General features: G+C 33.4%; 2 protein-coding genes across 8 annotated transcripts in view; one reads left to right on the top strand and one right to left on the bottom strand.

Moving 5' to 3' along the window:
• Positions 1–13,663, top strand: part of LOC309656002 (uncharacterized protein) — a gene marked incomplete at its 5' end in the record, with an annotated part of 126,717 nt that overhangs the window by 47,966 nt on the left and 65,088 nt on the right. The gene's annotated exons all lie outside the window — the stretch shown is intronic.
• The window catches only part of PPP4R3A (protein phosphatase 4 regulatory subunit 3A), a gene marked incomplete at its 5' end in the record, with an annotated part of 39,513 nt that overhangs the window by 3,068 nt on the left and 22,782 nt on the right, over positions 1–13,663 (bottom strand). For 5 of the 7 annotated variants that reach the window (XM_082451253.1, XM_082451255.1, XM_082451252.1 and 2 more), the window contains 10 exons: positions 340–566; positions 996–1,186; positions 1,863–2,005; positions 2,882–3,051; positions 8,172–8,330; positions 9,624–9,726; positions 9,828–9,959; positions 11,806–11,961; positions 12,406–12,522; positions 12,604–12,681. In XM_082451253.1, the coding sequence (XP_082307379.1) occupies positions 340–566; positions 996–1,186; positions 1,863–2,005; positions 2,882–3,051; positions 8,172–8,330; positions 9,624–9,726; positions 9,828–9,959; positions 11,806–11,961; positions 12,406–12,522; positions 12,604–12,681 (1,476 nt within the window). The remainder of the gene's footprint in view (positions 1–339; positions 567–995; positions 1,187–1,862; positions 2,006–2,881; positions 3,052–8,171; positions 8,331–9,623; positions 9,727–9,827; positions 9,960–11,805; positions 11,962–12,405; positions 12,523–12,603; positions 12,682–13,663) is intronic. The other 2 variants (XM_082451254.1, XM_082451256.1) reach the window with 2 other exon arrangements.

Below are 13,663 nucleotides of genomic sequence, written 5' to 3'. Positions count from 1 at the left end.
CCAGATATTTAGATTATCTTCTTCCTATGAAGTCTTTATCTGGGTATTAATTGGGAAAGCTGATAAAAGTAAATAATTAACTTTAAAATTTCTGTAAATGTTTTGACACATACAAATGTGAACTTAAGGTTCTAAAATGCAAATAACCAAAATAAGAATATATTCAAACTTCTGAATTGGTCATAAAAACTTTCAGAAATTTCTCAACTGCTGGTGGGAGAATTATTCTCTAGTTCACAAAACCAGTTCCAAAAGGCAGTAACCAAAGGGACTACTAGTCACAACAACTTTATTGTTGGGAAAGCTTCAATTAGGTAGGTCTGGGAGTCAGAAACATACCTTGGTAGTAATAGCTGCCGTCTGAGATGTATTTTTAGGGATGGATCCAGGAGAGCCTGGAGATCCTGGGGATCCAGGTGAGCCTGGAGAACCAGGCAGATTTGTTGCAGGTGACTGGCTGGAGAGGGTAGTCTTTGTTCCACTAGAGAGAGAAAGCTTGAAACTTGGGCTCTGCCGACCAGAAAGATTCGTTTTCAGAAGCACCTCCTTTTCCTCACTTTCTTTTACTAAAAATGAGAATACTGTCAATAATTGTCACCCATACGCATCTTTTTAAAAACCTCCAAGTGAGATGGCACTAAAAACACAATTAACTAGCTTACTCCTTTGCCAGAGAGCGACACTGAAATTCAGTTTATGAACAAAGCTTAGCAAAATACTAAGCATCCTTATCCACAGGACTTTACTGCTGAGAAGGAAGGAGACCTTCAGTATTATAGTCAGTGTTCCTACCCTTCCTGAAATATCTCACTCAAGACAAATTAGGAAAATTTAGTCTATACCTTCCCAACAGAGCTATTAAATTCACACTCTATAAAGCAAGAGTCTTTTAATATCTGTTGTGACACAAAGTAGATACTAATCACTCTGTCAAGAAAGGATAAACCCAGAATGAGAAAGCCTTCAATTTTTCCTTGCCCATCTTTTCAACATACATTTCTTCCTCTCCATGAATTTACTTATTGGATCCATAATGTCATCATCATTCTTAGTTTTGTCAGATGGAGACACGACAGCTTCTCCATCTTCCATGTCATCTTCATCTGTGTTGAACCACATCTCCTCTTCATCTTCTAGTGTTCTGGCGTCTCTTCGATATCTATGATTCCTCAAAATGGAACGCATACTATGAGTAAAGAGAAGAAAGTAGAATTAATAGACTCATATAAAGACTTTCATCTTCAAATATTATCCCAAATTACAGTCTTAATAGATAAATGGAATAATACAGATTTATACATACAGAGGTGGGAAAAAAAAAACAAACAGATTTTACCTAGCATATAACAAAAAAGTACACTCCACCATATCTAGTGTTAACTAGTGCAATCAAAATTCCCATTATCAAAATTGTACTGTCACAGATCAGTTATTAAACTTGCTAACACTAGGAATTAAGTCTTAATTTACAGATTTTAAAATATACCACAAGTATGTGAACTCAGGTATTTAAAAAAAATGTACACGATTGCATTAAAATAATTTGTAACCTTAAAGCAAAGCAAATACAATAATATTCTGATTTTACTTTGGACACAAAAGTAGCCTTATTGCCATATCAGTGTTTTGCTTTTTTTCTTTTGCATTATCTAACTTGATATATGCCTGAGAAAAGTCTACAGATCATACTGATACCCACCTAACACCGTCAGGAAAACATTTACATTGACCATTAGAGAAAACTACAACCTCCATCTGTTTATTTTCCCCTCTGCTGCCAAGCTAAATAATAAACAAGCAAAAAAGAGCTACCATCATAAACTTGTCACTGAATGAATAGGTTCAAATATGTGGTAATCTACCTGTCAAGTTTGGGATTATCTTGCCTTTCTCTTTGTTGTTCAAATCTCAGTTTCAATCCTTTAAATGTTTGTACATAATCTACATCTTCCAGTGCTTTCCAGTAATTTTCAATTACATGAGCAGTTAATGATTTTATATCTTCCTATAAAAAAGAATTATAATAAAAAATGATAGGAAAAATTAGCAAAATATGAGGCTTAATTGTAGTGAACTCATAAACCCACCCAAAATGGTTTAATTTCATAAAATTATTATCCAGTCTTAGGGACAAACAAATGCAAATGGGCATAACAAATACTGGCTACTTCAATAGCCCCCGACTTTTGGTGTACCTCAGAATTATCCATGGCTCTTTCCAAAGTAAATGCTCAGGTCCTACCCTAGATGATTCTCATTCACTAAGTCTGGGGTGGTGCCTAGGCATATATATTTAAAATCACACTACAGAAAAGTGCTAGAGATGGATGGCAGTGATGATTGCACAACAATGTGAATACACTTAACGCCAGTGAACTGTACACTTTAAAAAATGGTTAAAAGGGCAAATTTTGTTGTTTATTTTACCGAAATTTTTAAAAAGCATGCCACAGATAATTCTGAGACACACCAATGTTTGAGAACTACTAGCCTACTATATCATTAAAGAATGAAGTTTGCTCTTTAGAGACATATGGAGGAATGTCAAGAAAAATTCAAAAAACCTCAAAGTTAAAAACAAACAAACAAAAAACACATCCAAATACTTACGTCAACTATAATTTTACTTTCTTAAAACGACTACAGTGACAGTGTTAAATCAGTTTTCAAACTATCCTGAGATAGTTTGAAACTAGCTGCTGAGAGAGATTATTTTGTTTTTTGTTAGTTCAAATCGAATCTCATAAGCTTTTGGGAACACTGGTTTTCTTTCAAAAATTCTCTCCAAATATAATAATCTCAAATAAACCAAAATACCAACAATGCATGTTTGATTTTCTCAAACAAAACCAAAATTCTAACGAAAAAGTATAGAACCTACCACTCTAATAAATTCAAACATTTCTATTATGGCAGAGTTCATCAGATTGTAGCGGGATCCATTGTTGAGAAATGCTTTGACTACTGGTTCAAACAAAAAACTTTTCATTATGTAGCGGTTGTAAAACTCATCTTTTAATCCAATAATCTTTCTCTTAAAACGAAGAGCACCTGAAACACAGAGGCATTGTTGTTCAAATTACATACCATATCTTCAAATTTTAGAATTACAAAAAAACCTGTTAAACATAGTTCTTCATGCAGTAATAAGTTACTGCTTCCAGAAGTATGAACCTAAAGATAAAGATTACAAAAAGGTTATCAGAAAAATGTATTCTAAAAGCAGTGTATGTCATCATAGAACACAAGTCTTAGAGAGCCAGAAGAATTCTGGAAATAAGTTACTGATTACCAAAATGTACTTTACATCTGAAATTAGAGCTAAGATAGGGCTAATAAATGAATTAACCTATCATACTACTTAAGATGAGAAAATTCCAAATATATCCTTTTGTATATACCTTCAAAACAATAGAAAAAACATTGTTTTATTAGGGCAATCCACTCTATAATTTTATCTTCCTTATTTTTGGACACTCTTATTATTTTGTATCAGGGTTAATGGTGTTTACATTGATTTGTTTTTGGATGTGTTTGTAGAAGTGCCATAAACCCACAGAAATCTGCATGACCCAAAATTTGCCTTCCCAGAGTTTAGGAATCAATTTAGAGGATGTTTTTAAAATGTGGTCCTCTATGCTTACTGCAGCGAGTATGCTTTTTATTTTTTTTCCCTAGTTTTCCTTTTTACAATTAATTAGGCTTTAACTTACAGATTAAAAGGTATATTTACATCTTGAGGTATGGGGAGTTACTTAAGTCACCATTCGTCAAGATCCAAATATACTCAGACAGCTAGACTTCAACAAAGCCCTCTTTACCTAATGGAATTATCAGTAAGTTAATGCCCCAGTTATTGTAAACAGTTCAAAAAAGCATACTCACTTCATGCAGTCACATCGTCTTCGGTTGGCAAGATTAAATATTGTGTTTGTATTTTGGTTTCTTTGGAGATCATGGAAGTGGCTCGTTAAATTGCCAATTTGTTATTAATCAAGTCCTTCATGAGCAGGTAGCCAGGCAACCATGCTGACACGGTTTCTGGGTAGGAAGGCAGAGGAGTAAAGCAGCTCAATTTTTCTTTAGTTGGCAGAAAAGAGGTCCACAAGTGAATGCCCAATTAGGTACAGTTGATTATAAACTGCCTTAACAATCCAACTTATTTAACAGTGTCTCTTACTAAAGAGACACTCTGGGCAGGGAGTTCAAAATAGTTTATAGAAGAGTAATTGCATTTTATTTTTTAAACTACTGAGTATTTTCAAATACATAAGCATGGTGAAATAAGACATTTTAAACAATAAGCATCATCTTTCTTTGTGATAAGTCAAAGCCTAATAAGGGTTTATTTTCCCAAAACAATGATTTGAGAGCTTGTTTTTTTTTTTTTTTTAATGTTACTTGATAAAGGAACTTAGGCAGTTCCACTTGTTAGAATAAAAATCAATACTTTAGAGCTCATGCTAATAGGCCAAATTTTAAGCTTTTAGTAATTAAGGCAAGTGCTGTTATTTTAAAAATTGTTACTCCAACTTTGCAGGCTTTGTGAAGACTTGTGTCCTACCATAACACACATTAATTGAACCCTGTGGTCTGCATGCAGTTCCCGGGTAAGTGAAAAGAAAACTCCCTTCCTAGAACTCACTAAGACCAGAGTATGCAGCTGGCACCACTGCCATCTCCTCAAGAGCAGTTTTGTTCAGAAACTGCTAAGGTAGATAGATAGAAGGTAATTCTAATGGGCTTTGTTTTGCTCTTCATTTGCCCTCATTTATTTATATCAAGAATCGTGTCATTTCCACCCAAACCTCTCCCCAAAAAGAAATTTGCATGAAAAATATCCAACCACTATTCTTGCTGTTGAATAAAGTTACTTTCAAAAATTTACCAGTGAGTTCTAATGAAGTCAAGTTGCTCGAAGGAGATTAGAGAAAGCTTTTGCGATAGGTCAAGTTAGCACAAATGTAGGATTTTCAGTGTAAAAGTGCACTCTGCTTCCACTCACATCTCTAACCTTTATTAACATGCCAGGAATCTCTTACGCTTAGTTTCACTCATCTCTAAAACAAATACTAAATCTTTACCTTACACAACATGACATTTTATGTAAGTCTGAAACTTTTTGCCGCATATGTAACTAATGATAGTTGAATAAAAGCATCTACCACAAAATTTTTCTTTACTTCATTCTTCTTATAGATTTCCATATTTTAAAAAACAGCCAGACAACATATAGGTATGAGCTAAAAAGCTACAATTTAAGATCCAAGAATCTGGTAAAGGCCAAGACAATAAAACTGTGTGTGTGTGTGTCTGTGTGTATATACACATACATATCTAACCTATAAAGACTAAATAGGATTGCTGTTCTCACTCACAGACTTGATTACATTGTCTTTAAATATGATACAAGTATAATAATTAAGAAGCAGCAGATATAAAAAATTCAAAGTCCCCAAACTGTGTACATTTAACCAATCTTTTGTCTTTACAAGTGGACAACATCTAAATTTACTTATAAAATCTCCCTTAAAAAAAAACTATACTTAATATTTTAATGTACTCTTTTCTAAGACTGAATAGATATTAAATCTCCGCAAATTTATGCTTAGTTCTTTTAGAAATCCTTGATAAAAACTCCTATTGTATAGCCAGTCCTAAAGAGTGCATTCCTAATGACTGGCATCTTCTTTCAGAAGCTACTCATTCTCTTAATCCTGGGAAGAAAGCCACACTGAGAATCATTTGAGAAAGAGTAAGGTTTAATTAATGATAACCTAACTTAGTTTGGAAAATATTAACAATAATAAAACATAACTAAGATTTTTGCTAGCATGCTTAATTTCCTACAATATAAACTCATTAATTTGTCATGATTCTCTTCATAGTTCTCACTGAACTGTGAGACATTTTCTTTGCAATACTGTAAGCAAAATGAGATGAAGGACTAAAGAAAAGGCCTTTCCCTTTTCTGCCACTCTCCCACTAGACTCATGTGTTCTACCTATACCAAACCTCTAACACACCACACTTTCACATTTGTTCATCTGAATTGTGTATTCAACCAAGAATTTCACACTCTCCCATGATCAAGACACAACTTACTTCTTTTTGCAAGATTTTCCTGATCTGCCTCATTCAGGGAGAATAAATCATTTCCACTATACATCCAAACACACCTCGATATAGTGCTTTTAATGTTGTTTTGGTATTTACAGACTATCGCCTCCTAATGAACTCTGAGCCACTTGACAACTGACTTCAGGTCTTAATCATCTTTTTCCTAATACTAGGTATGCATCACACGTCATCAAATGTAAGATGCCACTGATCGCAAAAAACCTTCTTTCTACTACTAAGAAGACAAAACAAAGAAAAAAAGCTACCAATCATAATGACATGCCATTAGTTTTAAGACTCACCTTGATTTGAGAGATGATAAATGCATATCTTAGAATCAATAAAACATGGTAGTGGGTGTTAAATTTATTGAAATAAAACTGATTAATTTATTAATTTATTCAGTTTTCCCATTCTGTCCCATCTGCTCAAACTCCCTTTCCCACACTCAAACAAAACCTTCTATGCTGACATGAAAGAACAAAGAAGTGTTCATTATTAACTTCCTCTCAACTTGCTTTGGGACTCTCACTTTTGCTATGATAGGTTTATAAGGAAAATGAATATGAGTTTAAGAGCCCTTTATATGCACTATTCCTTTTGGCTGAAAAACATCTGACCACATGTATTCTCAGTTCATACTGCAGTGTGTACACCAGACTGAAAAACTAATTCAACATAACAACTGTCACCCTAATAGGTTTCCTTCTAAGAAAAATGCATTAGACTTTCTATTTTGAAAACCATTTTAAAGATAAAATGTTGATAGAATAAATCAATGTCAGAAATATCCTTATAAACAATGTTTTCATAATTTAAGGATATTTTAAAAGTCAATTAAGCAAAACATTTTTTTTGGCTGCGCTGCACAGCTTGTGGGATCTCAGTTCCCCGACCAGGTAATGAACCCAGGCCCTCGGCAGTGAAAGTGCAGAGTCCTAACCACTGACTGGGGACCGCCAGGGAATTCCCAAGCAAAACAATTTAAAATGAAGTAAAAAAAGACAGCAAAAATGGATGTATATGTTCAGGCCTCTAATTATGATGCCTTTATACAACAACAAAACCAAACCTACCCATAAAACCCAAAAGGCCAAAAAGAGTTAGTTACCAACAGACATCTCTTATTGAGCCTCTAGGGTACTCTAAAATTGGTGTGCCAACTTACCAAAGAAGGCTGACTGCTACATGATGAAGAATATTCTGGGTTAACCTATTTCTAATTCAGAAACATGTTTTACTTCTGTAAACTAGGGTCTTAAGAATACAGTGAAAGTCAACTTTTGAAAAACATGTATAACTAAGAACAGCCTTGTTAAAAGACTATCTGTTGCTCTAAGAGAGGTGACAAACCTTTCCCATAAAGGCTTTGTGGGCCACATATGGTCTCTGTAGCTTTTTTTTTTGAACAATGCTTTAAAAACATAGAAACTATTTTTCACTTTGCAGGTTGTGCAAAAACAGACCATGGACTGGATTTGGCCACAGCTGTGGTTTGTCACCCCTTCTCTAAAATATCTGAGGTACACACAATGTAATATGTCAAATATGTCTCAGTAAAGCTGGGGGAAAAATATTTGTGGAATGAATGAATGGACCATCTGCAGGCATTTGTGCTAGGCATTCTGTAACTTAGAAAAAATGTATTTTGGAAACTCGGTGCTATTAGCTATGTTTTCCAAATTACGAATGTATTCTTCATGACTCAGTGTGAGACTCTAGTCTCACAAGAATGTCTAATTTGTGATTGTCATGCTATATATATAAAGTCAAAAATAAATAAATATGGTAAATAAAATGATTTAAGGTGCCATTTTAATAATACTTTAATACATTTTGTAGGTACACTCTAACCCCTTTACTGTATATTGAGAAAGAAGAGTCAGGAAAATCACCTGCTCAAAATGTGGCAAAAGTACATTATCAGTGTAGTTTAGTATTAGAACCTTGGTCTCCTGAAAGCAGTGATCTTTTCTTCTCAGGCAATAAGACCGAAAGATAACAATAATAATATACAGACAGTAAGTAATTCTACCAGAAGCAACACTTACATAATGCCAAGAAAGCATGCTTCGAGGCCATAAGAACTAACACTCTCCGGAGAATGTCCTTATTAATAATGTAGTTCTTTATGTGGTAGGTATGGTGCTCCACACAAAATGTTAACAATTCCAATACAAGTGCCAACAACTGGGCAGTCTGAAAATCATCTAAACAAAACAAAACAAACACAATTATATTTAATGGCTTATATTCTTTTCCTCCCCAAATGTAAGAATCCGAATTCCAATCAAGTAAAATCCCTTCTATTAACCCAAATATGTTAAAGTTAAGGAAAAGGGAACTAACATTTATTGAATGCCTACCATGTGCCAAGAACTGTGCTTTCCATTTTTTCACATTTAATTTAAATAACTCTGTGAAGAATTAGTGTCACAAGACCCAGGTGTGAAATGTTATTAGTAAGGCAAACTGGGATACAAATCTATTAGATCTGTTTTATTCCAAAGGGCAGGAATGCTCTACCATGTCTTATGTCCCTCAACGGATATACAGGTATCACAGGAGGTCCTCCTACCACACATCATCTGGCTTTGATGGAACTACTCTCTCTGCTCCTTTGATTCATGTGCTTTGTGCCTCCTTTTACTACACATGAGTCCATGCTGAATTATAATTACTGGCTTATCTTCCTCACCAGGCAGTAAGCCTCCAAAATCGTTTTACTCACTGTTTTTATTTCCCCCATTTAACCCCTAAAGATTATATATATAGCACAGTGCCTTCCACACAGTGGGTTCTCAATAAATGTTTGATGAATTGAATATGTGGGTTTGGAAAGAAGCCTCAAGCTTTACCTACTATGAATAAAGTAGACAGGAAAAATTAGTATCACATTTCCAAGACTTGATTCTAGAGTCATTAAAAAAGGTAAATTTAACATTTTTTTTCTAAGTGGTGTCATAAGTTAAATACACTATGTTGATAATTCATATGACAAAATAACTTACTTATTCTCTAAGCTTCAATAAGGAATTTCCCAATGAAGACCCAAAAACTATTTTCTAAATCAAACACACACACACAAAGCTAAAAGAATAAAATGCAGAAATAAATAATCCTACCGTGGAATAATCCTCAATGCAAAGAAAAACTGCTTAATACTAAGCACAAGCTCTGCTCTGTATCTACACACTTGGAGTACAAATAAAATGAATCTTCTAATAGCTTCTTCCTTCTATTTGTTTCATACATGTAAATGCAAACTAAATACAAATATTGCTTTAATAAAAAAAATTGTTTTAAAATTCTGAAAGCAAAAAATTATCTCTAGTATCTTCTTTCACAGTTCTATTACCTCTGATTATAGCACTTTAAAAAGAAATTTTACCTTGAAATTACCTCTTTTGAAAATATATTAGTAGACCTCTAGGTTAACACCAACTTTTTGAGTTTCAGAATTCAAGAACAAAGAACTTAACTACCAACCTGTATAATCTTACCTTTGCTAGGTTTGTCTTCTGTTGTATTTGCCAGTAAGGGAGCAGTAAGGACATGCATACAGTGCTTATAGAAGAAACCCAGAAATTCAGTCTTTTCTGTTTTCTAAGGAATCGAAAACACTTCCATGAACTTTAACTGCATTGGTTCCTACCAGCAATAAAAATTATAGTAGTATGAAAAAGAGAAAAATGCCCGTGGCTTACATTGGCAGTAGCTAACATGTTTTCTGGGTCAACTAATGTTCGAAGGAGGCCCATAAGCTGGACTGCTCCTCCAAGTTCAGGGTCTGTATCACAAATCATATGTTCTATAATGAGGTTGATGAGCAAAATATCCTGGTGAGAAAAATACACATAATAAGGATCACTTATTATAGGAGGGAATGGAAAAAGCATATACTATGAGACATGCTACAGCATTATACCTAGTTATGGATATCTTGTTAACTGCAAACAAAATGAAATGTTTGACTGACTTCTTTAATGGATACAGAGCAGTTTTCCAAAAGTATGGTATAGGCACATTACACAAATAGTACCAAAAAGAATTTATCTTTAATCAAGGGGATTTATCTTTAAATCCCGATTAAAATAAAAACAAAGTTTCAGTTTGGTGCTAACAGATCTTTTACACCTCGGGATAACAAAATCTCCCTTCTGAAGAAAGCTAATGGGCTTTAACAGTAAGAATGTTTAGCTAGAATTTATAACATTGTTCTTTCACTGCATTTTTATAGATTCCTTCTATTTATGGCAGATGATAACTGCATCTATTCTCCATTTATGGAAATGATATAAAGTTTCCATTTAAAATAAATTTAAGAAAAAATTAGTTGGTACCTGAATGTCTGAAATTGGGGCAAACAAGATTACGTTATTTAGAGAGCACACAGGAGAACAAGTATATTATAGATATTCCAAATGACATACAAAATTGACTTAGTTTTCCTGATGCTCTACTATGACTGGTTTTCCTGGCTGAAGAGGAAAAATTGAGAGGCATTCAGTGAGAAAAATCCCTGCTCTTGCCTATATATGCAATGGTAGGATAGACAGAGAAAATGCAGACATACATGGAAATAACAATCAAGACTGGGAATCAAGAAGACTACTGCATATGAATGAAGTACATCAATGTATGTTCAACTAGTGGGTTACAGCGCCAACAAGAATAGCCTTTATTTTTAATATATATATATTTTTTGGTTTTCAAGATAGGACTGTTTTATAAAAGCAAAATGTGACATAATATTCAACAGTTCAAACTGGCACTTCCTGCACCTACCCTGACATTACAATTTTTTAAACAAGTGTTAAATATAGAAGTTACTAGGCATTCCACTTCATTTTGACATCACAACATATTACGATCTCTTTAAAAAGTCTATTTTCTCATTTTGTAAAAATATGATAAGCTGGAATTCTACATATATTTTTTTCTAAGAGGTTGTCTTTTTACCCCCTCTGTTTGAGGGCAGAATATCTTAGTTTGTTCTTAAGTAAAAAGTTACTTCCGAGATTTTATGGGGGAAAGAGAAAATAAAAAATCAGGATGATAGGTTTAATTATCTGAAAAGAAAACAGAGCACACACATTTACGGCTTCCACATATGCCATGTACCACAGACTCTGGGAGAACCTTTCACATCACCAGGATACATTCTCTCACTGACTCTGAAACTGATGGGTGGGTAAGTGAGTGAGTGAGTGTGAGTGTGTGTGTGTGTGTGTGTACGTGTACACACAACAGCTTGTTCCCTACGGTTAGGCAGTAAAGAAAGCACCCTAAACACTTTCCAAAGGAATGTGCTTCATCATTCTTGAAGATTTTGAGACTCTAACCCTAGCAAAGCCAATGTTTTCCTAGGTAAGTTATTCATAATTCCACATATAGAACAATTTATTGATTAAATGATTTAAACAACACAACACAGCACATTAACTTCTGAATTAAGAAACAATCTCAAAAATTTTTAAAGAAATTTAAGTTGAGCATTAACAAATAACTGCTGTAAGACAATTTATAAACTGAGACAGGAGCCAGTTAGGGGAAGAATAAGCCATGATATGATGGCTACACTTTTCTCAAACATCAACTATTTAAATCTTTAAGAAATGAATAATAAATACAGTTATAGCTTCCCATGTATAAATACTTACTGTTAGTGCAAATAATATTTACCTTGCTGGTTATTTTTTGCTCTGTTAACTTCTTACTTACATCATCATTCTGTTGTGCCTCCTGCATGACAAACTCTCGTACCATGGATGGATTATATTCAACCAAGTATGAGAATATATCAGTAGCAGCACTTCGCACCTGTGTATCATCCATGCCCTGCAGATAAAAAGCACTTATTTCTCCTATAATAATAAAAATATGGAACTTGCAACTATATAAATCCAAAACCTAACAAATTATAAGAAAACATTTGAATAAAAAAAGAGAGTTCAAGGAAACTCTGCTTATGTAAAATTCTTGTTCTATGGATAAAGTTATACTTACTTTTATTCCTGTTTTTTTTCTACTTTAACATTTCAACTAATAGGCTGCAAAGTTAACAAATTATTGATATTAAAAATATGGAAAATTCCTGTGTCCTTTCAGTACTCTCTGCAAGGACTCTCTAATACTAGAATTTTATAGCTTTTTAACTTTATGTAATACACAACTGATATTAAATATTGGCTATAATCAAACAGTTGCATGCTACATAAAAAATATACTATTTTGTGGATTAAAAATATGATGGTAATTAAGTATAAGGAGAAACAAACTTACAAGGATGACTTCTAAAGCTGGTAATATACCCATGTTTGACAAAGTCTTGAAAAAAGCATCTCTGTTTTGAGGTTGTAGCGTTTGGGAGAACGCACAAAATTCTTTTAAAAAGTTAACCTGAAATTAGGCAAAAGGATAAGTGAATATAAAAGGTGTGTTGTTTTAGCTTCATGCCCTCCATAATATCAAATTTCTTACCAATTCCTGTCTTTTTTCCTCATCTGTTGCTTCATCTGTTAGCTGTGCAAACAAATCTGTCAGAAATTTTTCATCTTCCTGTGAAATCAAAGGATAAATTAATTATGCTAATAGTAAGAGTATAATATATTTTCAAGACGCTAATACAGAAGATATAAATTGCAACAACTGGAAAAGGGGAAGATGGTATTGGCAATGCTGTTTTTTAAAAGAGAAGGAAAAAACTATTAAAGGATAAATTGGGGATTTATACAGAAATATTATCCTTTATATTTCGGCAAGGCTCTATTTCCTAAGTCTAGTTAAGGGCCACATTATAAACATTTTAGGCTTTGCAGACTCTACCACAGCTACTCAATTCTGCCGTTATAGTAGGAAGCAGCCATAGGCAATGTCAATGAACAAGTATGGCTGTGTTCAGATAAAACTTTATTACAAAAACAAACATGGTCTGTAGACCCGTGATTTTCATAGGGTTTCATAATCTTAACTTTAGAAGTTAAGGTTCTACAATCACTCAAATAAAGATAAAACTTCATGTTTTAAAAACAGAAATGATTCAATTATATAAAAAGCTCAATTCAGAACTTTAAAAGAAGCATCTATTATTTGAAGCTATCCACCTACAGACATACAAAATAATTTAATACATTATTAAATTATTCTATATTAAATTAAAATGTATTAAATTATTTTGGAAATGATTCAAAAGATACTCTCAGAGGATACTCATCTGGGCATGTAAAAGTTAGAGTACAGAACTTGGAAATAACCTCATATGTTATGTTATCTTACCTCCTTATTTTATAATTGAGACAGATTAAGAAATTTACCCAAAGCCCAATCAGTTAGCAGGTAGGTGGTAGAGCCTTCCTGATTGCCTGTTCAATTTTTTGTCACTATTTTTAGTTAAGATTTTTATTTTAATTCCATACTATCTCAGCTAGTAGAAATAAATTCAACACTACATGCCCTACAGACATGCCTAAGCCTAAATGTATATATGTATGCGTGTGTGTGTATATATATATGTGTGTGTGTGTGTATATATACATGTATA

This window comes from Balaenoptera physalus (genome assembly GCF_965194825.1).
Source record: "Balaenoptera physalus genome assembly, chromosome: 2".
NCBI lineage: Eukaryota > Metazoa > Chordata > Mammalia > Artiodactyla > Balaenopteridae > Balaenoptera > Balaenoptera physalus.
Note: the sequence above shows the minus strand (reverse complement) of the source record. Positions and strands in the feature narration are given on the sequence as shown.